This window comes from Mustela nigripes, chromosome 6 (assembly GCF_022355385.1).
Source record: "Mustela nigripes isolate SB6536 chromosome 6, MUSNIG.SB6536, whole genome shotgun sequence".
Lineage (NCBI taxonomy): Eukaryota > Metazoa > Chordata > Mammalia > Carnivora > Mustelidae > Mustela > Mustela nigripes.
The window spans coordinates 120,703,463-120,730,455 of NC_081562.1; the positions used below are offsets into that span (position 1 = coordinate 120,703,463).

General features: G+C 41.3%; 1 protein-coding gene across 3 annotated transcripts in view; it reads left to right on the forward strand.

Annotated features, from left to right (window-relative positions):
• MPP7 (MAGUK p55 scaffold protein 7) overlaps positions 1–26,993 on the forward strand; it is a 286,825-nt gene that overhangs the window by 109,716 nt on the left and 150,116 nt on the right. For 2 of the 3 annotated variants that reach the window (XM_059404112.1, XM_059404111.1), the window contains one exon: positions 6,504–6,622. The exons of the other annotated variant lie outside the window; for it this stretch is intronic. In XM_059404112.1, coding sequence (XP_059260095.1) covers positions 6,504–6,622 — 119 coding nt within the window. The remainder of the gene's footprint in view (positions 1–6,503; positions 6,623–26,993) is intronic. 3 annotated transcript variants of the gene reach the window in all.

Here is a 26,993-nt window from a genome sequence, read left to right on the forward strand (position 1 = left end):
TATAAACACGAGGCATTTTTGAGGAGGGTGAAGTTAGTGCTCTGTGGCTAGGATGAGCGTTCTTCCTTTGTCTCCTTTGAACTTAGAACTTTGACTCATGAATGACCTCGAACCGAGCTGTTGGGTCCAGGCTTAGTGTACTGTTAAAATCGGCAAACATTGGAAATGCAAGGCCTTTGATATGATTTCTTTGAAAATCCGTATTAGTAACCCCTTTACCTTCACTAACCAATGATTAAATATTTCTCATTGTGTCCCCACTGCCAAACAACAGAAAGCCACACTAGGATAAAAGTGGAAAGCAGAAAGGCGACATCTTTCCTCCCCGAAAGAGGAGAACATGCGCCTCCCCCCCACCCCCGCAGCCACCCGGCGCTCGCACACACTTCTATCTACGTATAGAAGATGCGGCCAAGTATCCTTTCTTCGTCTCTCTGCTTCAAATCCATATCTTTCTGCCTGCTCTGTGAAAGTTAAGCTTGGCCCTTTCATTATTCTTCTTTGCAGCAGGCATGACCCCAGGCTTTGTCATGGGAGGTCACTAGTGGCCCGCTGCAGGAGGAAGAGGTAGCCCTTCCTTGTTCTGGTGTTTTCCGCTTGTTTCTGTTCTTCCCGTTGGATTGGCAGCAGCACATGTGGGAGGCATCTGGTGGTGCTGACGCCCCCTTTGAGTTCTGGTGGCAGCCTAGTGGACAGTTTCCTCCTGAATTTCAGCGACACCCCTCTACGGAAGTTCCTGGTGGGTCTCTCAGGCACCCCAGAAGTCACCTTCCCAGTCTTGACCAGCCAACACCCCAAAGCGGGGTGATTTCTGTTTGCCAGTCCCTTTAACACTTTTCTGCCCACCGGCAGGGATTATTTTGGCTTTCTAGTCCTGGCGGCGGTTTCCAGCTGCCCAGGCTCTCCCCACCGATACCCCGGTGAAGCATTGGTCCCAGCCATGGTTTTCTGCACACCGGTACCCTGGAAGGGTGTTTCCTGTTGGTCCGGTGACAGTGGGCAGGCTCTGGGCTTGGAGATCGAACTGTCTGGTGGGTCGTAATCACACCACCTCAAATGAGCTGAGAATCCTAGTGTTGGGGAGGGCGCTCCTCCTCTGCTGTTGTCTCCCTTTGGGTCTTCTCCTTTAGCCCTAGGTATTCTTGAGAATTTGCCTTACCGCTGTATAGATAATCTCCATTACAGATTTATATTAAACTTGCCTGGTTCAGATTACTGCACAGCTCTTGTCTCTGGATTGGACCATGAGTGAGGCAAACATACGAAACAGAAATTTGGGGTTGAGTACTTCCTAGTCTTTTCTTCAGCTTTGCAGAGTTTTAGTGCCTTTAAAAATCTGTACGTTTGCAGGATTATTGGTGACTTTTCATCTTAAGTGTCCTCCACAATGCTGCGTACCCTTCCAGGCCCTGGGTTCCTTCCTCCAGACCCTAGCTCACGTCCTGCCAACTTTCGCGTAGCCTGCTTTGACCTTTACTGATTGTTCTCTTCTTTAACTTGTCATAATTCTTGTTAAACAAACCTTGTTGTATTTTAGTTTTGCTGTTGTTGCCTTTTCTCTCTGTGTATAAAATCCCTAATACAAAAGTACTGCCTTTTTCCCTACTGGAACATTTTTACGAGATAATTTTTTTGTGTGTGTCTTTGACAGTGTCTTGTATCGTGTCTCCCCAAATAGAAGGTGAGATTTCTTTTCTACTATTAAAATGACCTCTCAGAGAAGAGGGAGCTGCCTTATAGTCAAGCCCTTACGAAATTTCTTATAGACGGTTTTCTCTGTTACTTACACAAAAATGTGTTGATTGGAGAAGTCCCAGTTATTTTCCCATAACCCAGATTCCTGTTTTTGGAGTCACTGAGAGATCATCTGACAGGATTGTTGTTGTTGTTTTTAAAGAGAAAAGGAAGTTTACACCAGGTTAATATTTCTTGGAGAGGGGTTAAAAACCTGCGAATGTTAGAGATGCTTAGAGAGTTAGTAGGTAAGTGGTTTTGTTGTGGAGATAAAAACATGGAGGTGTAGAACCAGTGGAAAAGCAACCAGCTTTTCTCTTCTTTAACTTGTCATAATTCTTGTTAAACAAACCTTGTTGTATTTTAGTTTTGCTGTTGTTGCCTTTTCTCTCTGTGTATAAAATCCCTAATACAAAAGTACTGCCTTTTTCCCTACTGAAAGCATCTCCCATGCATTTGAAAAAGTGTTGTATCTCAAATAACTAGAATTAAAAATGATGTCTTCCACCTCTACAGGTGGTAGTCAGGATAAGTCATTGTGAAGAATTTAAATAAAGTGGTTGCATGTAATGTGCAAGTGGGACAACCCCCAAATCTAAATTTTGATATTTGTACTTAATAGGTAATTCAGAGTGTATGTTCCTAACCAAATTAAAGTTTAACTACTATAAACAGGCATGGACATTTCTTCAGCATCCCTGAAAATTAATTTGCTGTTTGAATATTTTGTCCACACCCTAAACATCTGTTTATTTTACTTGGAGGAATATACATTTTGAATCTTTACTTGGACAAATAGGAGATCATTATTTTTTTTAAAGACTTATTTTAGAGAGAGAGAGTGAGTGCATGCACATGACAGCAGGCAGAGGAGGGGCGAAAGGGAGAGAGAATCTCCAGCAGACTCTGCGCTGAGCACACACCCTGATGCGGGGCTTGATCTCCTGATCCTGAGATCACAACCTGAGCTGGAACCAAGATTCAATCCCTTAACTGACTGTGCCACCCAGTTGCCCCAAGTAGGACACCATTATAAACAGGCTTGCTTTCTCTTTGGGCAGATAGGCTATGTATTCTGTGTTATCCAAGGTATAAGACCTCCGGGCTAGAGGAGGTGGCATATTCTACACTTGCTTGTATAGAGGAGCTGAGGAAGTGCTCGGAACGGAAGAACTCATGAATGCTGATTCTTAGGAGCAGAAGCTTTCAAGACACAACTCAGGTGTGATTCTCTGCTGAAGCCTTCCCTGATGTCTTCTTCCTCCTGTAGAGGAGCTGACCACTTACCTTGCCTCGCCATGCTGTCTGGCTCTGCTCTATACTTCCAACCAACCTGTCTGTGCTTGTCCTCTACACTGTGACATCCTGAGGACAGGGATCTTGGCTGATCTGTCTTAGACCTTTAGATAGGTACCATAATGGTGCACTGGAATGGAGCACTCGTGAACTTGAATGACTGCAGAGGAGTGTAGTCCCAGCTCTTGCTCAGATTTAGGTAAGATTAAGTAGGTGTAGGTAAGATTGTTCAAGATATCCCTTGTTAGCTAAACTCTCATGACTTGCTCTCTGAACATCAAGAACCAGAAACATTTGGATTTCCTAGTGGTGTTCACTGTTGGAGCCCTAGGAACTGGACATAAAAAGCACCTATGAGAACAGGGACCTGGTTTTAGCCATGGACTGAGCTGGTTTCTGGGGCCTTTCTGATGCCCTGGAGAGGAAGTAATGGTCCATGTTACCTGCATTGAGGCCATTTGCCTGCCCTCCTAACTCTCCTCAGCCTCTCTTCATTTCTGATTGGCATTGTCCTGTCTCTTCTGGCTTTGGTGTAGCTACCAGATGTGGGAGCTCAGGAGAAGTGACTGCTGTCATCACATGGGTGCCAAACGAGGGTGACGTACAAATTAGGATTGCATAAAGCTAGGAAAGCCCAGAAAACTCAGTTTATGAGCCACTGCTAACAGAGAAATTATTATTGTAATGTAAGCATCATATGGTTTATTCCCATAAAGTTCAGCGGTACTTGGATAAAGTTAACACCTTCCATATGTAAAAGATGAGGGTGGTTTTCTTTCTGCGTATGGTATTGGGTCCAGTGGAATGTATTTGCTAAGCTGTTGTTTTGACTTTGTACCATTGCAGTGGGGTTTTCATTCCAGAGGAGACATATTAAGAAAAGAAGAACATATACGCATATTTTAATACAAATATTTTAATCAAATGCCTGTTCTGTGCTAGCCATAGTGCCACTATGGGCATCGTTCCCTTGAATTCGTAACAAGTCCTATTTACCACAATGTCTCCTTTGGTTTTAATTGTATTTTGAGATAATTGTGGATTTATGTGTTGTAAGAAATCATACAGATCCCGTGTACCCTTGACCCTGCTTCCTCCAATGGTAACTAACATCTTGGTGTAACTATAGTAATGACAAGGGGCTCGTTGTTGTCACTGATGCGTTCCATTACTCTTTCTCAGGTTTCCCCTGTGTCACAGGCAATTATTTGTGAATACGTACATGTTTGTGTGTTTTCTTTTCTCTTCAGTTTTATTACCTGTGCAGATGATCGTTTCCTTTTCAACAGGTCAAGTTATGTCAAATAACTGAAGTGTTAACCTGGTTTGAATCTAGGTCTGTTCGACTCAGACTTCTGCTTTTTCAATCATAGTAATGACAGGAGCACCTGAGTGGTGCCGTCGGATGACCATCCAACTCTTGGTTTCATCTCAGGTCATGTTCGCAGGGGTTGTGAGATTGAGTCCTGCATTGGGTTCCATGCTCAGCGCTTAGTCTGCTTAAGACTCTCTCTCCCTCTGGGCCTACCTCCCCTTCTCTAAAATAAATAGATAAATATTTAATAAAATAATAGCAGTGATAATAACATTAGTAACAACAACGGCTGAAGCTCACCATGTTACATCTGAAACCGACTACCATGAGCCAGGGCTGTTCTACTATATTACCTCATTTAACGCCCCCCCCCCCCCCAAAGACTATACCTCATAAATGATATAGTTGAATTAGTATCATTAATTAATCATATTACCAAGGAATAAGGAGTTATTTTTACTGCTCCTGAAATCAGTAATAAAATAGTGAAACTCTACCTTCTTTCTACATCATTTTCAACTTGAACCTCTGACCTTAACCACTGATGTTGGCAGTTGTCATTACTTTAAGTGTGTGTGTGTATGTATGTGAGTAAAGTGAGACCTGTATTATTATACATTGAATGAGGCTGGGACACCTTAAAAAATGTTTTTACGAAATTATAAATAAAAGCTAGTTTAGGCAAAATGCCAGGGTTTTAAGGGAATAAATAAAAGCCATCAAGAATACTTAAGAATGTAATAGGGAGAATTTTTTTTTTTTCCCTAGAGTATTATGGTTCTTTTTGGCCAAATGCAGGCCCAGGAATGTTTGCGTTTAATCTAACCTCTCAAGTTACAGATCCAACTTTCCAAGTAAGAGCTGATACATTTGGTTGTGAATTATCAGTGATTATCAGAATTTGATAATGCTTTCGGAAGATAATAGACACACTAATCCACAGGCCATAGTCTACGGTTCTTTGCTGGTTAAATATCCCGTAAAACTGTCCCTCCGATGAACAACAGCACTTACTCAGCTCAGGAATAACAACAGCCCCGTGTGTTGTAGATCCCAGGAGGTCTTGGTGTTTTTGTAGACAGCAGACAGAAATAAAAGGAATTTTGTCCTTTTTACCTCATGTAATCCCCCTGGAAAGTGAAACATGTGCTAAGAGTTGATACTGACTCCTGCCAGGTCACCTCCCTGAAGAGTCCCTGGCAGGCACTGTCGCAACTTTTCTTGGACTGGAGTCTGACGGCTCCTGAAGGAGATGGATGGTTTATGCAGTAGGCTACTGTGGAACACGGCGCTACTGTCTACCCCAAGGAAGTTTCTAGTGAGGAGGCCCTCAAGTAACCCACGTCTTTCCCCCAACTCTTTCAGAGGGTATCACATATGCCCAGATTAGAGTCCAGTTTAAACTCCATTCTGTGTTGCTTGCTTGATTAATTTAAAGATTTTATTTATTTGTTTGACTGAGTGAGCACAAGCAGGGGGAGCGGTAAGAGGGAGAGGCAGGCTCCCCGCCTGATGCGGGGCTGGATCCCAGGACCCTGTGGGACCATGACCTGAGTCGAAGGCAGACGCTTAACCATCTGAGCCACCCAGGTGCCCCATTGTTGTTTTAAAAACAGGCGACACCTGCTTTTAAAACAACACCAAGGATGGTTTAAGACCTTGATTTTGGATGTTAGATAACGCAAATGTTTTCGAAGCTGTATATTATTAGGAACTATTTGGAAACCACAAAACCTTTTTTAATGGGCCACTCTATCAATTTTCTGCTCTTCTAAGGAAGTTTTTCCTATTCATGACTCATTTCACTCTTTGGCAAACATCGAGGGAAATGTAATAACGATTAAGGAAAGGAATGTATGCTTTCTTCTTCTTTTTCTGAAAGCTTGTACACATTTTGTGTCTCGGGTGATGTAAACTCAGACGCCTGGTAGAATGTTGACAACCGAAAGGTAAAAACTAGCTTCTTAATACTTAATTTGTTTGGGATTTAAAAAAATCAAAAAGGTTCATTTTCTGCTTGAGAGATGTGTTTTACTTGATGGCCCAGAATACAGATCCAGTAAAAACGACATGTTGCAGCCGCCATTTACACACACCTTCAGCGAAATTAATGAGCTCACTCTGAGATTACGCTTTGTGTTTTATTTTCATTTTATAGGTCTGTATGAGCTGTTGGCTGCTCTGCCAGCCCAGCTGCAGCCACATGTGGATAGCCAGGAAGACCTGACCTTCCTCTGGGATATGTTTGGTGAAAAAAGCCTGCATTCACTGGTAAAGGTAAACCACGCTGATGTCAGATTCTCTTTGCGGAAAAACATATGGAAAAATATTTTGAGCGCCATCTAGTAAACCAGAGATCAAATTGTTGCTGTCTGAAAACAAAACAGCCTTGTTCCATTTCCCTGACGGGCGTGGAAGTTGTTAAAGATTCCACCAAAAATACATAGATGATTTCACTTAATGGTGGTGATCTGGCTGGGCGTACTAATGCGGCCGGCATGGGCCTGCCCTTGTTTAGAAGAAGACTATGAAATAGTAGCAGGAAGGTTTAGACGCCCTATGGTCAACGTTCACGAGCTGGAATTTAACTTAAATAAATGTTCACGGCAAAAATGAGAAGGACTGTATTTTCTGAGGTTAAGGATGGCAGCAGTTCAATGGCCACATTAATTTAAAATAATTTCCTTTAACAAAGTCAACTGAAATCCAAGCTAGCTGTCTTTCTTGGCACAACGCCATGGAGATGGCATTTTGTGTATAAATACGCTGAAGTAAAATACGAATCAAAACAAGCTTCTGCAGACGGTTTTGGTAAAGCATCATGCCGTGGAAATGATCAGCCACCAGAAATGAGATCTTGTCACACAGTCATGCTGGGAGAGATCAGAACTCTTAAAATAGTAAAATGAGAACAAGAAGCTTCCTGGAAACTATGCCACTTTTGCTTCTGGAAATATGAAATGCATTTTCTTTCATTTAACTCAAGCTGAAAAAAATAATGGTGAGCCTTAGCTTGAGTCTGTAGGAGGTGGACACCTCTGGTGCCTTGGCGCTGTGTGGACCGACACTTAGGTCAGCTAAGTGCGTTACACGGTTGTCCGTCTGTTACGGATGGGTGTGTTTGAAAATGAGCCACTTCTGGGGTGCTGTTGCTTCACAGGATAGAAGGATTCTTACGATATCCCCCCCACCTTGTCAGATTTACTGAAATTCATATGCCTTGAGCAACTCTCAAGAAATGAAAATGTTGAGATGTGACATTTTCCTAGCAATACATGTAAAGACTAGAGCCTTTAGTTAGTTTTTATATCCTTGCCAAGGCCTCTTTGTGTTCTGAAAATTTTTTGGTTGTTTAGTTGCTCTGTTGGGATGTGTTAGAATTGGTTTAGGGGCGTCTGGGAGGCTCAGGTGGTTAAGTGTCTGCCTTCAGCTCACGTCATGATCTCAGGGTCCTGGGATTGAGCCCCACATTGGGCTCCCTGCTCTGCAGGGGAGCCTGCTTTTCCTTCTCCCTCCACTGTTCCCCCCGCTTGTGCTCTCTTGCTCTCTGTCAAATAAATAAATAAAATCTTAAGAAAAATAAAAATAAAAAAGAAGTGGCTTGAGATGATAATTGATGAAGTTCAGAATTTACTGAAGCAATCACGAACACATTCTTATGTTGAATGCATGGAAGTTGTCTAGCTCTGGATTTGTTCCAATGGGTTTGATCTAGAAGGAATAAAATGTGTTTCAAATGACATTGTCACCCCTTAGTCATTAAATAAAAATGCCCCAAACAATGCACACATGTGTCTTTGTTTTTGTAATGTGGCTACTGTCTGTTTCCTTCCTAAAAGAGAGAAATTACAATGTCTTTTGACACGGTTGTTTGTGAGTTCCAGATAAAATAGTGAAGATCTCAGTTCTTTGATAGTTAATGTAGGTTAGGCAAATATAAGCAGGCATTAAGTATTGAAAAAAATTAATTATCATAGCATGTGAAGGGCCAAAAAGTAGTGACAGAGATGGGTGTTCTTTCCAGTCAAAGAACACTAATGTTTTTTTAAAAAAATTTTTAGTTACGCTAGTTCTTGAGTTTTAAAAGCATAGGTGGTTTTTCAAAGTAAATGCAAATAGTCAGTGGTCAGGAAGCATACAGTTACTGGTATGTGGTTTTAGAAAAGCAGTGAATAAATAAATTGATGTTGCTACAATTTAAATAGCACGGTAGCATGTGAACTGTTGCAAGTTATCTTTCAGTAATTGCTGTCAAATGTACTTTTAAAATAAGGTTTACTGTGTCCCTCTAGTCCGTTCTGTTTCTTACTCGTTCTCCCCACTCCAAGCTTCGATCACTAGCAGACGTCAACTGTGTCCTTTGACTGACCCATTCTATTCATTTTCAAAATGTAAAGTCCAAAATGCCTCCAGGAGGCAAGCGCATGGGATCGCACTTTAAGCAGCTGGAACAATCCTCTTAACTTTATTCCAAGTGCTTCTATTGAAGGTTGGAGGAGAGAAGCCTCCAGCTTTTGTACATAAATCTTGGTAGAGCAAAAGGAATTGGAAAAGATGTTTCAGAGTGAATCAGAGGGTGCTTTGATGTTAGACTCTCTTGCCGGCAGTTGAAGCTGCTGGTGTGTGATTGAAAGATGGGTGAAGGCAAAACTTGATTTTATTCTAGCACAGAATTTTCACAATTAATTACCTTAGTTTATGATTTAAAAATAAAAGTGGTTGTTAAATCATCAGGGTTTGTTTTTTTTTAATTTGTTTGTTTTGTTTCTTAAGATTTATTTAAGAAAGAGTAAGTCTGAGCCAGGTGGAGGGGCAGGGGAGAGACCACCTCAAAGAGACGCCCACTGAGTGCGGAGCCTGATGCAGGGCTTGATCTCACCACCTTGAAATCATGACCTGAGCTGAAACCAAGAGTTGGATGCTCAACCGAATGAACTACCTGGATGCCCCATCATGGTTTTAAATGCTCGTAACTTTCTGGTCTGATGTTACATATACTTAAGGAGGGGCAGTTGGGATTAGAGTGTGTGACAGCTATGACATGCCGCCGTAGGATGTGTGCCACATTCTGGCAGGCAGACTGCAGTTATGAGCTTGTCACTGGAAAGGAAATACTATGGTTCTAGAGAGTGTTAGCTGTGGATATATTTTTTTTTAAAGACATTTCTGAATTGAAGAGTTGAGTAATCAAAACCGAGAGCAAGAGGGGCTCCTGGGTGGCTCAGTCGGTTAAGCATCTGCTTTCACATGATCCCAGGGTCCTGGGCTTGGGCCCCACGTTGAGCTCCCTGCTCAGCAAGGAGTCTGCTTCTTCCTTCCCTGTGCTTATGCTCTCTCTTTCAAATGAACAGATAAAAAAAATCTAAAAACAAACAAACAAAAAAATAAAAGCAAAAAACCATGAGCATGAGATTTCAGAGGGACCCAAAGAAAGATGGTATAAATAGAAGACCTGAGAAATGTCATCTGTAAGGAATGGCAAGACAAGGCTTATCAGTATTCATGTAACGCAGTGAATGTGATCAGTAAGTAGAAAGCCACGTTTTGGACCCATCATTTGCACATATGCACAACCACGAAGCGTCCAGTTTGTGTTTCAGCCTCATTTCTAAATTCGTCTTCTACCCTGGTGTTTTTTCCTGTCGAGATTTCTTGATTTTATTCCTTTGTGTTGTTTGTATTTTTGTAATCCGGTTTATTTTAGAAGAAGATACGGCATAAAGATGTAGTTATTTATTTTAAATAAGGTTGGTACTTCTGTTTCCTCACATTTTTGTTCGTATTTCACAATTGTGTTGGATTATCAGGATAAGAGTATCAAGTTTTTAGTACTTCTTCAGTAGTTGCCTATGTTTTCTTTACCCTTTTGAATAATTGTATTTATGTGTATGGGCAGGAGAAAAAAAAGTAGCAGCTCGTATTTTATCCCTGTTTTGGGGATTCTGAAGTATTTCAACAAGACTCAAGCTGATTATTTTCAAGAACGTTCTCTTGATGTGGTTTAATTACTGTATTTCTGTGATTTCAGTCTTAAAGGAGTCATGGTAATGCTCAAATCAGACCCTTATCCTATTTAGTTATGTAATTTTAACTCCCCCCCCCCTTTTTTTTTTAAAGTAGGCTCCAGGCCCAGTTTAATTTGAATTTAAGGTAAATAATCCTTTTTTTGGGGGGGGGTGCAAGTATGAACTATGCTGTATTTATATTTCTCTTTGTGAAATCTGGGGAGTCTAAGTGGGGTGCCATCAGTATTTAGACAGTAATGGGTTTTGTGAGAGCTTTATTGAGATCCGTATCAAGTGGTTTACCCATCTGAAGTACACGTGCAGTGGTTTTAGGTATCTCAACAGCGTGGTGCGACCGTCACTGTAATTTTGGAATAACTTCATTTTTCGTGTTCCAGAAAAACCCCCCTACCATGTAGCTGTCATTCCCTAATCTCTGCTTCCTTGCACCCTTCCTCACTCCGGCCCTAAGCAACCACTCATCTGCTCTCTGTCTCTCTGTGTTATCCATTGTGCACAGTTCATGGACATGGGGTCACACAATATGTGGATTTGTTTGGGACTGGCTTCTGTCACTTCGCAAATCCACGTGATAACACGTGTCGGTACTTCATACCTTTTTATGGCCCAGTAGTATTTCTGGATATACCAGTTTTGTGTATCTTTTTATTCAGTATTGGACCTTTGGGTTGTTTCCACCTATTGCCTGTTCTGAATGATGCTGCAGAGAACATTCACATACAGGGTTTTATGTGGACATGATTTCAGTTCTGGGGGGTACATGCCTTGGGGTGGGTGGAATTGCTGGGCACCTGGAAACAGTATCCTAATGTGGCTCTACAATTGTACATTCCCGCCAGCAATGTATGAGGCTTCTGATTTCTGTATCCTTGGTAACACTTTTTTTTTTTTTTAAGAATTTATTTATTTATTTTAGAGAGACTGTGCACAGAAGCAGGGGACAGGTGACGGTGGGGAGCAGGGGAGGGGAACTAAAGCAGACTCCTCATGGGCACAGAACCTGACTGGGGTTCAATCTGACGACCGTGACCATGGTCATGACCGGTGTCAAAATCCAGAGATGGCTGCTTAACGGACTGAGCCACCGAGCCGTGCTGCTAACACTTGGTTTTACCTGGGTTTGTTATTCTCCCCTTTATAGAAGATGTGACACGGTACCTCCTTGTTGCTGTGGTTTGCATTTCCCTGATGATCGATGAAGTGTCAACTGATCATCAGTTGACATTTGATGCAAAATGTCTGTTTGGATTCTTTGCCCATTTTTTTGCTCATTGGATTCCTTTGAAATAATAGCCTATTTTTTTTTAAAGATTTTATTTATTTATTTGACAGACAGAGATGACAAGTAGGCAGAGAGGCAGGCAGAGAGAGAGGAGGAAGCAGATTCCCTGCTGAGCAGAGAGCCTGATGTGGGGCTCGATCCCAAGACCCTGAGATCATGACCTGAGCTGAAGGCAGAGGCTTTAACCTACTGAGCCACCCAGGTGCCCCAATAATAGCCTATTTTTAAGAAAAGTCTTAGATTTACAGAAGTGTCTTTGAGAATTTTTTGCCCATTTTCTTTTTTTTAACTGAGTGGCATTAGTTGAGTTTTAACGGTTTTTTGTGTTTTTGGATATGAGTCCTTTATCAGATATGTGTTCTGAAGATATTTTATTCCAGTCTTGGCTTGTCTCTTCATTCTCTTAACATTTTCTCTCACAGAGCAGAAGTTTCTCATTTTAATAACATCCAGCTTAACAATTTCTCATTGAGTTTTTGGAGTTGCATAGAAAAAGTCACTGCCATGCTCAAGGTCACCTACATTTTTTCCTCTGTTATCTCCTAGGAGTTGTACAGTTTTATATTTATATTTAGTTCTGTGGTCTACTTTGAGTTAAAACTTTTTTTAAGGTTTTATTTATTTATTTGGGGGGAGAGAGAGAGAATGAGAGAGCATGAGAGTGGGAAGGTCAGAGGGAGAAGCAGACCTCCTGCTGAGCAGGGAGCCCAAAGCAGGACTCAATCTCAGGACTCCAGGATCATGACCTGAGCTGAAGGCACTCACTCAACTGACTGAGCCATGTAGGTGTCCTACTTTGAGTTAGTTTTTGTGAAAAGGGGTTTCTGTGTCTAGATTCAGAGTTTTACATGTGAATATCCAGTTGTTCCAGCATCCGTGTTTGAAAAGACTAGCCTTTCTTCGCTGAGCTGTCTTTGCTCCTTTGTCAAAGGCCATTTGATGGTAATTGTGTGGGTTTTACTCTGGGCTCTGTTGTGTTCTGTTGATCTATATGTCTGTGCTTTCACCGACGCTACTGTGTCTTCATTACTGTAGCTTTACAGGAAGTCTTGAAGTTTGCAGGGATCAGTCCTTTGACTTCGTTTTTCGCAGTATTGTGTCAGCTGTTCTGGGTTTTTTGCTTCTTCATGTGAACTTGAGAATCTGCTTGTCATATGTACATGGTAACTTGCTAGGATTTTGATTGGAATTGTGTCGAATATATAATTTTTATTTTAAGATTTTATTTATTTATTTGACAGACAGAGATCACAAATAGGCAGAGAGGCAGGCAGAGAGAGGAGGAAGCAGGCTCCCCGCTGAGCAGAGAGCCCGATGTGGGGCTTGATCCCAGGACCCTGGGATCATAACCTGAACTGAAGGGGGAGGCTTTAACCCACTGAGCCATGCAGGTGCCCCTCAAATGTATAAATTTGAGAAGAACTGTCATATTAACCATATTATGTATTCTTGTCTGTAAACATGGGAGTTTCTCTTTATTGAGATCATCTTTGATTTCTTTCATCAGAGTTTTGTACTTATTTAGATTTTATACACATCTTATTAGATTTATACCTAAATTTTGTTTTTGGCACTAGTAAAAACTGTTTTTAAGTTCAAATTCCAATTGTTCACCAGTGGCAGTGTCAACACTGCCATCTTGGACAGACCCACCATGATGACCGCTCCCTGTGACCCAGCATCTTCGGGAGCACAGCTCCCTCCCATATTCTTTCTTTTGGCCTAGCCCTTAAGTACACCCTTAATGTCCTTCATCTGCTCTGGAGATATGATTATGATTTTCAAACATTCCCTCCCGGGTGGTCTCCCAGCACTTACTTAATCCCCAACTTCTTGGGCCAAAAAAGCAGGTCTTACTGGTTGGAAGTGGGGTCATGGAGATCTGCTCAGCTTTCAGCCTCCCAAGACACGCTTCTGTCCATAAGTCCCCTTAATAAACCATTTCTTGTCAACCTGGACTTGTCAGCCCTTTTCTTCAGTCTTACAACATCTTTGGCCTTTGGAGTTTGTTTTGCTTATGCCTCTCTTTCATCGACCACAGGAATATAGAAAAGTACTTGATTTTGGTATGTTAAGTTTGCATCCTAAATCCTTGCTATAATCACTTAGTAGTAGTTCCTGGAGTTTTCCTAGTTGATTCTATGGGATTTTAATTTAGATAATCATGTTGTCTGTGAACAAAGGCAGCTTTACTTCTTCCTTCCCAGTATGTATAGCTTTTATTTCCTTTTCCTGTCTTAGAGCATTAGCTAGCACTTCTAGTTAAAGTGGTGAGAAGGGACATCCTTGTCTGGTTACGTATCTTGTGGGGGAAAGAATCTAGTTTTTCACCATTAAGTATGATGTTAGCTCTAGGTATTTTATATATATTCTTTATCAAATTGAGGCAGTCACCTGTGTTTCCTGAGAATTTTTATCATGAGTGAGTATTGGATTTTTTTTTTTTTTTGCATCTGTTGATATGATCACACATACATATTTTTTATCCTGTTGGAGAGATGGATTACAGTAATACTTCTGAATATTAAACCAGGATTTGCATTCTTGGAAAAAAAAAACCCATTGGATTTTGTATATAATTCATATTGTATGTTGTTGGATTTGATTTGCTGATATTTTATTGAAGATTTTTGCATCTCTGTTCATAGGAGATACTAGTCTGTAATTTTCCTTTCTTGTAATGTCTTCATCTGGTTTTGATAGTAGGGTAAGGCAGGCCTCATAGAATGAGTTAGGAAGCGCGCCCTGGGTTTTATTTTTTCTGGAAGAGTTTGAGAATTGGTATAATTTTTTCCCTTAAGTTTGCCAGTGAAACCATCGGAGCTCACTCAGTCCTTGCTGTTTTGGAAGGTTACTAATTGTTGATTTAATTTCTCTGTTAGATGTAGGTCTATTTAGATCACCTATTTCTCTTTTTATGAGAGTCTTTGTCCCTTGTGTCTTTCAAGGAATTGGTGCATATCATATAAGTTATCAAATTTGAGGGCATAGAATTGTTCATTATCTTTTTTAAATCTCCATAGGCTCCATAGTGATGACTCCTTTTTCATTTTTGATATTAATAATTTGTGTCTTTTTTTTTTTTTTGGCTAGCCTGGCTGTAGGTTTATCAGTTTTATTAATCTTTTCAAAGAACCAGCTTTTGATTTTGTTGTTCTTTCTCAGTTGTTGCCCTTCCCCACCCCTCCCCTTCCTTCCTTCCTTCTTTCCTTCCTCCTTCCCTCCCTCCCTCCCTCCATCCCCCCAACAGTACAAGCAGGGGAAGGGGGAGAAGGAGAGGAAGAGAGAGAGAGGATCTCAAGCAGACCCTGCACTGAGCATGGAGCCTGACATTGGGCTCCATCCCATGACCCCAAAATCATGACCTGAGCTGAAACCAAGAGTTGGACGCCTAAACAACTCTTCCTGTTTTAATTCAATTGATACCTATTTTATTCTTTATTTTCTTCTCTTGGCTTTTCTTGCTCTAGTTTCCTAAGGTAGAAGCTTAAGTTACTGATTCTAGTTCTTTCTCTCTCTCTCTCATTTTTTATTTTACATATGCCTTCAGTGCTTGAATTTTCTCTAACCACTCTTTTGCAGCATCCCACAAATTTTGATAAGTTGTGTTTTTATTTAATTCAAAATATTTAAAAATTTCTTAAAAAAATTTAAAAATTTCTCTCAATACTTCAATTTTTCTCAATACTTCAGTTTCTCTCAACACTTCATTTCTCTCAATTGACTTCAATTTTTTAGATTGTTAAGGTGTATTTTATGGCCCAGGATGTGGTCTGTCTAGTTCTGTGTGAGTTTGGAAAGACTGTGTATACTGTTATTGTTCTAAGTGTTAGGTCCAGTTGGTTGGTGCTGTTTTGTTCAACTTTTTTCTCCAGTGATTTTCTGCCTGGTGGATCTGTCGGTTACAATGTAGAAGGGTATTAAGGTTTCTGAGAAAGATGATGTGTTTATCCATTTCCCCTTGTTATTTTATGAGTTTTGTCTCATGTATTTTTTTTTTTTTAAAGATTTTATTTATTTATTCGACAGACAGAGACTGCAAGTAGGCAGAGAGGCAGGCAGAGAGAGAGAGAGGAGGAAGCAGGCTCTCTGCTAAGCAGAGAGCCTGATGTGGGGCTCGATCCCAGGATTCTGGGATCATGACCTGAGCCAAAGGCAGAGGCTTTTAAACCACTGAGCCACCCAGGTGCCCCCTTGTCTCATGTATTTTACGCTCTCTTGTGAGGTACATATGAACACAGTAAGGATTGTTATGCAATCTCTCAAAGAATTGACCCCTTTTTCATTATGTAATACCCTCTTTTATCTCTGATAATTTTCCTTGTTCTGCCATCTGCTTTGTGTGAAATTGATGCGGGTTCTTCAGCTTCCTTTTGGTAAGTGTGAGCATGACTTTTCTCCGTTCCTTTACTTTTCATCTACCTGTGTGTGTTTATTTTTATTTATTTTTTTTCCATTTTATTTTATTTTTAAAGATTTTATTTATTTATTTGACAGATCACAAGTAGGCAGAGAGGCAGGCAGAGAGAGAGGAGGAAGCAGGCTCCCCGCTGAGCAGAGAGCCCGATGCGGGACTCGATCCCAGGACCCTGAGATCATGACCTGAGCTGAAGGCAGTGGCTTAACCCACTGAGCCATCCAGGCGCCCCTGTGTGTGTTTATTTTTAAAGTGGATTTCTTGTAGACAACATATAGTTGGATCTTCTTTTTATCTATCACAGTCTCTTGTTTTAATTGGCGTATTTAGACCATTTGCATTTAAAATAATTGTTGTTGTAGTTGGGTTAATATTCACCATGTTCGCAACTGATTTTCACTCATTACACTTGTTCTTTTTAAAATTTTATCACCCTTTCTTTCTCTTCCTTCTCTGCTTTTAGATGAACATTTTCTATTATTCCATTTATTCTATCTTAGCATATGCATATACTCTTAAAAAAGATTTTGTTTGTTTATTTATTTATTTATTTAATCATTTGAAAGAGAGAGAGAGAACAGGAGCAGGCGGAAGGGCAAGAAGCCCAGCATGGAGCTCAGTCCTAGGACTCTGGCATCATGACCTGAGCCAAAGGCAGATGTTTAACCAACTGAGCCACCCAGGCACCCCTATTCCATATGCTTTCTACAAAGGTTTTACAAAGGTATTTCCAGAAGTAGCATTTGCTACCTTCATTTATAACTGATGTAGGTCCACTTTCAAATAACATCATATCTTTTCACAAATTGTACAGTGTCTTATAAGAGAATATATTCAATTCTTATTTTCCTGTCCTTTATAACATTGTTTTAATTCATTTCACTTACCCATATTCTTTAATAACTCAACACATTGCTATTCTTACTATTTTGAACAGTTATCTGGTCATTTAAGAATAAGAAAAATAAGAGACTTAATTTTATATTTGTGTGTTTTTTTTTTTAAAGATTTATTTATTTATTTTAGAGAGAGAGTGAGAGCATGGTGGCAAGGGGCCAAGGGAGAGGGAGAGAGAATCTTCAAGTAGACTCACAGCTGAGTGCTGAGGGCTGGATTCCAGGACCCTGAGACCATGACCTGAGCTGAAATCAAGAGTTGGTTCCTTAATCTACTGAGCCACCCAGGTGCCCCAGTTTTATTTTATGTTTACTTATTCCTTCTGTGAGTGCGTGATCTATATTATTTTCCTTCTCTCTGAAGATCTGCTTTAAATACTTGTAAGACAGGTCTACTGGGCAACAAATTCCTTGAATTTGTTTTTAACTGTTCTTTTATTTTTTTTAAAAAAGATTTTATTTATGTATTTAAGAGAGAAAGCATGAGAGGGGGAAGGTCAGAGGGAGAAGCAGACCCTTTGCTGAGCAGGGAGCCCAGTGTGGGATTCAATCCCAAGACTCTGGGATCATGACCTGAGCCAAAGGAATTTGCTTAACCAACTGAGCCACCCAGGTGCCCTATGTTTAACTGTTCTGTTTTTATTTCTTTTTCACTTTTGAAGTTCAGTTTCACCAGCTGCCGAATTCTAGGGTGGTGGGTTTTTCTTTTAACACGTGTTTTTTTTCCCCAGCCACTTTTTTCTTGCTTGCATGATTTGTGATGAGGCATCTGATGTATTTCTTACCCTTGTCCTCTGTAGGCAAGGTGTTCTGTGCATCCCACCCCCCACTCTGGCTCTTTTCAGTATCTTTATTTTTGGTTTTTGCTGTTTGACTATTAATGCAAGGTGTAGATCTTTTTTGCATTTATTCTCTTTGGTGTTCTCTGAGCTTCCTGGATCTGTGGTCTGGGGTTTTATCACTAATATTGGAGAATTCTCAGCTGTTATTACTTTGAGTACTTCTTTTCCTTTTTCTCTTTGTTCTTCTGGTGTTTCCATTATGTGTTTGTTATACCTTTGTATTATTATTCCACAGTTCTTGGATATTTTGTTCCCTTTTGCATTTCAGTTTTGGGAATTTCCATGAACATATTTTTAATCTTACTGATTTTTTTCCTTGGCCATGTCCAGTCCACTGATGAGCACATCAAAGGCATTCTTCATTCCTGGTGCAGTGTTCTTGATTTCTAGCACTTCACTTTCATTCTCTGAGTTTCCATCGCTCTGCTTACATTATCCACTGGCTCTCACATGTCCACTTTTTCCATTAGTGCCATTAGCATATTAATCATACTTATTTTACTCTCCCTGTTTTCCGATTCCATAAATCTGTGTCCTTTCTGAGTCTGGTTCTGATGGTTGTTTTATCTCTTCAGACTCTTTCTCTCTTATCATGTCTTGTAATTTTTTGTTGTTGAAAGTGGGACATAGGTATTGGGTAATAGGAATTAGGCTTTTAGTGAGTTTTTAATGTTAATCTGGCTACAGGCTGGGCTGTTTGCTGTAGCTGTGAGGGTCAGAGGGTTTGCAAACCTTCATGGCTCTTCCCTCCTCCGCCTCCTTCTCTGGCTTTACTTAGGACCTCTCTGAGTCTGTGGCATGCAGCTCTCAGTCATAACCACTGTTATTTCACTGGAGCCCTGGAGGTGGTGAGTTGTTCTGTGATCTTGATGATTAAGTGTCTGTTATTTAGTGGGCTTGAGTCCCTGGGCTCTGATGACCTTCAGAAGCATTTCTTAGCCACTTGGCTAAGAGATTAAGAGATTAAGAGATGACCTTAATTTCTTTCCTTACTTGGGACAGGCAGGCTACCAGAGGCTGGAGTTCACCTCACTAGTCTTTCCCCAGGTCAAATAGGGCTCTATTTAAAGCAGCCTCTCTTAGAGGGCAGGCCTCTGTTGTGGAAAAAGCTCTTGGCCTGTGTATTTCCAAATGGTTGTTTCTCTAATCTCCTATTTGAAACAGTAGGAGATTTTTCCTCTTCACCCTGAGAAGTTGGTAGGAGGAAAACCGCCGCAGCCTCCCCTAGGACTGGGGCTTAGGAGTTTTTAAACTATCGAACTAGTCCACATTCAGCCACCATTAAGTCATCAGAGTTCCTGGTGGAGGTTTCGTACGAGTTTCCAGGCTCCAGAAGCTTCTCTTTCTGCTAAGCTGCTCTTGGCCATGAATCCCTCTCTTCCCCTGTTCTTTCTGATTTCCAAGGGACTGTTCGCTCTGTGACTTTTGTTCTCCTTAATTATCTGAGCTGAAACTGAAAATCTCGCTTTGTCCACTTTTTGTTTGGTGGTTATTTTACTACTGATTTGTAAAGAGTTCTTCAGGTATTTTGAATAACCGCTCCCTACCAAATTATACTGGAGATATTCAGTTTCTCTTTTTTAAAGATGTCCTGAAGTTTTGTTTTTAACGAAACACATGAAGGCATGGACAGAGTACTTGATCGGTGGGAGGAAGATACGGTGGATAAATTAGCGGGACTTCATTTTAAATCTCCGTGTTAACGTGAATTTGTTAAGTTTTTAATGTTTGTGATTTAGGTGGAATTTTAAAAGTGAAGGTTGTCTTAGTCCGGGTCTAAAAATAAGTCTTGAACAGATGTTCGGAAGGCAACCTGTGAACAAGAACATACTTAAAAAAATTCCAACCTGGAAACTCTAGAAAATGCAAAACCAACTTGAAGGTAACGTGTGACCTTAATCTCTTAATAATTCCAGTTTTCTCAATAATTAGTACCATGGGACTTCTCGGAAAGGAGCTATTTCCAGGATAAATTGATACAGTCAAGCTATAAAAAAACAAGCGATCATGTTTTGAACAGTGGTTTTATAAACTTATTTTCTGTAGCCCTTTGGGTTCCTCTTTGAATTCAGAAGCAATGAAAAGCATCATAGTGGGCGGGTGGGGGAGGGGAAGGTGATATTTACATAGTAGTAAATCAGATTCAAAGCTGAAAGACTATTTTATAAGATACTTGTGGGTACAGGGCTCATTAGAGACAAATTGTGCTGTTTGAGAGGGGAGAGGTGGTGTTAGGTTCAGAGAGTAAACCCGTTGGGGAGCTTATGTTACTCGCCTCTGCAGTACTGTTTGCCTTGGGTGGGAGGAAAAGGAAAAGACAGCCAGACGCTGCCAATGATCCATGGCCACCTGGTCTGACAGTAGAGACCTGGGTATCAGCAGCTGGTAACGCTCCTTGGCCAATCAAAGGTAATTGTTCAGCCAGCTGAAGGAGCCAGACAAAGTTATTTCTTACGTTATAGTTTACATTTTTTTCCGGCCCAGAAACATGCAAAGTCTGCCGAAGATAGGCATTCCTGAGGCCCTGAGTAAATTGTTGCCTTTGTAATTCATACTCTCAAAACAGAGGCCATATGTAGCTCTTCTTAGAGATTTGCGTGGGCCGGGGGTGAGTGACTCAGAGCTAGGTTGTAATGGGAAATACTCCGTTTCTCTTCAAGATGTCCTGAAGTGAGGGCTCGGTGAGGCTGTGTCCTACCACTGTCCTCTGTGTTCAGCACAATAGATCAGTGCCTTCTGGAAGGTACTGTGAGATATAAATGATTATTCAAATAGGCTTAGTTTCAGAATGATTCCCTTAAATTTGTGCTTCTTCCACATTGAATAGCAGGGAGTCTGCCTCCTCTACAGAAACGGGGAGTTTCCTGCCTTGGAACAGCTACGAACCGTTCGTTCACTAGAACGGGTAGAGTCAGGCAGGCAGTCATTTTTCCATGCCCCTTGTGGAGGTGATTCCTGTTGTTGTCCACTTCCAGAGACTAGGAATTCTAGTAGGGAACTAGCCTGCTTCTTCAGCTCTTCTATCTACCAGTGGGTTTGCTGGGCCATGGAGATGGGCATCTCCCACTTGACTAGGTTTCGCCAAATCATGGTGCAGGTGCCTGCACGTGTGTGGAAGTGACTGGCTGGCTGAGCTCTGGCTGGCAGTAGCGGTGGCCTGGCCTGTCTCCCTTTCTCACCTCAGCCTGAGGGCTGGGCAGTGCTTGGAACCCTTGCTCTAATGCCGCGGCAGGCACTGGTGGCTCGTGTCCTGTTGCCCGGAAGGTGTTTGGGCCATGAGCGTGGTCCTATTAGGACATTCTGAACTGGTTCTCAAAGTACATTTACCACAATTCGTTGTGGACCCGGATAAAAAAAGGGAGCGGCCCGTTCCTCAGGGACATGATGGAATGGGATGTGGCAGGTTGTGAGGAGGCTAGGTCCACGTGTCTCTGAGTTGTATGAAAACGAGTGTAAGAGCGCAAGTTCTGGTGGAAGGAAACTCAAGGTTCAGGTAGAATTTCACAGGAGAGACTTAAAAAATATATATTTTAGGGTGAGCGAGAGGGAGCACAAGCTGGGGGAGGGGCACAGGGAGAGGGAGAAACAGACTCCCTGCTGAGCAGGGAGTCCAACGCAGGGCTTGATCCCAGGACCCTGACATCATGACCTGAGCCAAAGGCAGCTGCTTAACTGATGGAGCCACCCAGGCACCCCTCACAGGGTAGATCTAAACATGCTTTTATAGGCTGGTTTGGAGATCTGCCCACATTTTAAACAGTATTTCAGGAATATATGTCCCAAAATCTGGAATAGAATTATACATAAGCTTTTGGCATCCACTCCATTTGGTTTGCAGGCGAGGGATGGAGTCATATTCCCTGAAGTTCAGTTTGGTGCTTTAGATACTCAGCGAGTGATCATTGAATGAATAAAGAGCAAGTCCAGTATGTGGCTAAAGGAGCTAAAGGTACTTTCTAGAGGGAGGAGCCCTGTAACCTCAGGACACCTTTGTTTCTTCATCCAGATCAAGTTGGGACCTTTTGCTGCCTCTTCTCTTTTTTTCTTCTGTCCCCTTTTCTTTCATTCTGTGGCATTTCGTTCTCATTGTGTGTGGTCACCTCTCTTGAAGTGCCTTAATGATGAGCAGCTGTCATTAAGGAGGAGTATTCGTACTCCTCCGCTGTACTGAGGAGCATTCGTGTGTCCGGACACCCGGGCTCTCCCTTCTTGGGGACACACATCTGTGGTAGGAGTTCAGGGCTGGGGCTAGGGAGCCACATTGCTTGGACTCAGATTCTGGCTGTGCTGAGAATATCATGCTGACAGTAAGATAATAATACCGCATTATTTCACCTCACAGCACCTCCTGTTCCTGTATATGAAATGGTGATAATAGTAGCCCTACCTTGCATGCTTGTTATTAGGAGTAAATGAATTGGTATAAGAGACATGGTTTAAACCGTCTGGTACATCATTGGTATTACTGTCCTAAGCACCATCCTCCATTTTTCCTTCTTTTGGTTAGCTGCGGGCACTGCTCTGTCCCTGGATTGGTGCTTTTCAGTAACCCTTTGGCTACATGTCTGTTATTTTTTCAGGAAGATACTTTCTTGCCTTAATAAACTTTTGCTCCGGTCCTTGTTTCCTTGCTCTCACTCTGCAACATTGTAATGAAAATCAACGGCCTGTGATTTGAAATTCTTGAAAACAATTCTTAAGTTGGCAATAGGTGTTAGGGTTAACTTTTCCTTCATTTAAAGAAAGGTTACAGAATATTGGGGCCTTAAAAAGGCAGGTGACAGGGGCACGTGGGTGGCTCAGTGGGTTAAGCCGCTGCCTTCGGCTCAGGTCATGATCTCAGGGTCCTGGGATCGAGTCCCGCATCGGGCTCTCTGCTCAGCAGGGAGCCTGCTTCCCTCTCTCTCTCTCTCTCTCTCTCTCTGTCTGCCTCTCCATCTACTTGTGATTTCTCTCTGTCAAATAAATAAATAAAATTAAAAAAAAAAAAGGCAGGTAACAGATATTGAACTCCCTCATATTCACCATACAGCTTAGGAACGAATATTCAATTCGTTTGAAGCCTGAGTATCCCTTCTTAGTCACACTCCTTTCCCTCACTGGCCGTAGTCGTCTGGAGTTTGTATTCCCCCCAAAATAGGAGATATTATTTTGTATGTTTTAAAATTGTTTATAATTTGGTTTATACGTTTTAAAAAAAAGCTTTTCTTTATTTGACAGAGAAATCACAAGTAGGCAGAGAGGCAGGTGTAGGGGGAAGGCAGGCTTCCCACTGAGCAGAGAGCCCCATGTGGACCTTCATCCCAGGACCCTGAAATCATGACCTGAGCCAAAGGCAGAGGCTTAACCCACCGAGGCACCCAGGCATCCTCGATTCATACTTAACACATTTATCTTTCTGCAACCTTTTACTTAATATTTTGTTACATATTTTGAGATATATTTATGGTTATGCAAATGGTTTTGATCCATTCATTTTCATTGTTACATGGTGTTCTAGGACTAGGTCACAGATTACTTCTCCTGGCCATAGATATTTGCATTGAAAGGTGTCCTGTGGTATAAGATTCCTTCTTCTGGAAGTCACCTTTTCTCTATGTCACTGTTACAAACAAAGCAGTAAGCAGCCCATGTGTAGATTGTCCTCGTACATGTATGGGTCTGCTTCTGTAGATAGGCCACCAGAGAATGGGGTTGCTGGGCCACAGAGATGCACATCTCACACTTTTTTAGATGTTGCCCCATTTCTCCTCTAAGACTGTACCCTATTACACTCCCACCAGTAGGATTAGAGTCCCAGTTGCTTCATGCCCGTGTCAACACTTGGAATTGTTAGATTTTAATTTTTGCCAACAGGATCAATTTGAAATGCTCTCTCCTTTTAGTTTATATTTATTTGACTATTAGAGGTTGAATGTATGTTTATGGGCTGCTCTATTTCTTTTTTTTAATGCCTTTTTACATCCTTTGCCTGTTTTCTGTTCCTTGGTTATTTGTCTTTTTCTGGTTGATTTGTTGGAATTCCTGGTGTTCTGCTACTGGATCTTTGTTTATATGTATTCCAATTATCGTCCGGTCTGTGTTCTGTCTACTCTTATAATTTATTATGTTAAAGCATATATAGACACAGATTCTCTTTGTCTTAAATGCATAAAACAGAAGCATCCTGATAGGCCACTGTCCAGTAGAGAATCCTTAGCTCAGTGCATTTTTAGGGAGAGCATGTATTAGGGTCTCAGGTGTATATAATCCCCAGCCCACTCTGAGGTCTGCTTTACTTTTTCATATGCTGGCTCTAGAGAGGTCCTCTGGGAGTGTCTACATGGATCTAATATTCCCATTTGGTTGTAAGCATCTATGTCATATTTTTGGCACCTGCTACAATGATGGCTCTAGTTGTTCACTGAGTATAGTTCTTTAGGCAGGATGTATGTGGTTCATCCCTATATAGTCGTCATTGCCTAGAAGTGTAGCAAGTGTTCAAGGAAGATTGCTGTTAGCGGCTGGGACCCTTCGCTTCCAGGCTCTGTCTTGCCCAGTTTGTTTCCCTTCATTTCACAAATACCTGAGTGCTCTCTGTGGCCATAGGAATAGGTGTTCACATCTCATTGGATTTGTGTATTGTGCTCTTACGGTTTTTCATAAATAGCTGATTTTTTAAAAGATTTTATTTATTTATTTGACAGAGATCACAAGTAGGCAGAGAGGCAGGCGGGGGTCAGGGAGCAGGCTCCCCACTGAGCAGAGAGCCCCATGTGGGGCTCGATCCCAAGACCCTAGGATTATGAGCTGAGCTGAAGGCTCAGGCTTTAGCCCATTGAGCCACCCAGGCACCCCAATAGTTGATAGTTTTTAAAAAATCACTTTCAGTTAACTCCAATGGTTGCCTAAATTGCATTGTGTTTATTACAGATAGAGGACAATAAAGGAAGATCTTTTTTTATCTACCTGTTTAAAAATGAAAGTTATTGTTAGTATTTCTACATGTCAGTAAAGGTAGTAGGACTTATGAGTGTTCTCTGGTGGTCATGATTTGTAAATAGTGTCCTATAAAGGAAAAAAAAATTGAATTGGATTGATTTTATAATTCGTCACATAAAATATTTGGGAAGTCTTTTAACATTTCAAATGAACTACTTTTAAGAGTTTCAAGATATTTGAAAATACTTTAGTATAATTCTAGGAATCAAGACATTAGTGCAAATTTATTGTAAAAAAATCTAAAAGTGAGATCATAGGCTTTTGTGTATATAACATAAAATTACTTTGAAATGATTTACTGTGAATCAGGAAGTATTTTATATGTGGTTGTGTCCATCCATCCTGCCATATGCTCTCTGATAATTGCTGTTCACAGACACATACAAGGTTATGTCACTTATAGCACGTGACTTGTCAGTCAGTAAAATGGGAGCAGATGTGAAGTGTGTCACTGCAAGGCAGAAAGAAGCCTTGAAGAGCCAGTGTGCTTTTTTTTTCTTTTAAGATTTCATTTATTCATTTATTTGTCAGAGCGAGAGTGAGCGCCCAAGCAGGCAGAGGGAGAAGCAGGCTCCCCGCAGAGCAAGGAGTCTGATGCGGGACTTGATCCCAGGACCCTGGGATCATGACCTGAGTGGAGCGGCAGACATTTAACAGACTGAGCCACCCAGGTATTCCCTGAGAGCCAGTGAGCTGTTTGCCTCCCTGTTCCACACGCCCTCCCCACTGGTCACTGGTGATGTTCCAGGTGACAGAAGCTCTCCCTCCAGGGTCTAGGAGCGCAGAAACGAGGAGCAGAGTTCCCAGACGACCTGCGGTGGCCACACAGTACGAGTGAGAAAATAAATCTTCATCGTCACACACCACTGACCTTTGCGGGTTGGTCGTGACCATAGTTTCCCTATTTAATCCTAGCGAGTGCCTTCACTATGTTCTATTTTACTTGTTTTCCTGACAGGGTAGCTCAGTGATGTAGAAGTTAGAACAGATGCAGTCATTAACATTCCATGTTGTTATTTTTAAGTGGTGGCTCTTGGTCTGAGAGTTTGCACTGTAAAAAGTTCGTATTTATTTTCTTGTCAAAACTGTGTTTTTTATGTGCACTTTTTCCGTAGCCATGTACTTCCCTCCTAACTGCCCTGGTGAGGCCTGAGAAAGGCTGGCCCGGATCTCACTGTTTGACGTGATTTTTCTGGGGTGATGGAATAGCGTTGGAGTGTGCCATCTTGGGTCGGACCTTGTCCCTTTCGTGTTCTCTCTCAGCACTAATGAAACGGAAGGCAGTATATCTGTATTACTTTAAGATTCCCTTGTTTCCTTACTGAATTTCATGAGCTTATTTTGACTTCACAAGCAAAGGCTTTCAGTATCAAAGTATAACATACAGCCCCCCCCATATCTTCTGATAAAAACTTTTCCTCATCAAAAGAGCCTGTAATGTACCAAATAGCGTATTTCATGTACAGTGAGCGTCTCAATTGTAACTTCACTTTCTTTTGCACGTTGGGAGTATTGCAACTATAATTGCTTTTTCCCCCCTCATTGTCATTTCTGTGTTTAGTTCAAAGCTACATTAAATGGTCTTCACTGACAACTTTTAACAGTAAATTATATTTATAAATTTCATTTAAATTGGTATGTTATAAGTTACACAGAAGATTAAAAACTTGACTGTCATTAGTTGACCAAAGTGATACACATCTTGGATTTCTAATTTGAATAAATACGTGCTAGGTCACTGTCCTGTGCTTATTAGTCAATTGAGAAAATTGCTGCAAGCTTCTTTTTAAATTTTGGGTCCTTCCACTAGATGGTGCTCATTCCTTTAGGAAATCTGAGACTTCCTTGAAGGAACTTGTCAGTTATGCCACTGATGAAACTGAGGCCAAAACAATATGAAAAAATCTGTGAGATTTTCTTATGTCATGGAAAGAACAGAGCACTTTGTGTAGCAGATGTATGTATGAATGATAATGTATTATATTTCCGAGGAATCAGTGATTTTATTATATAGCCCTTTTGTATAGAAACTACTTATGTGCATACTGTACTTGTGTTACATGAGGGGGATATGGTGGCAAAAAACAGGCATGGGGACCCTCAGCCACATGACTCTTGGAATCAGTACTCACATAACACTGAAATGAGTGTAAAATTACGGCTGAGATAAAATCAGGTATGCGGCGCTTAGGACTTAGAATGGG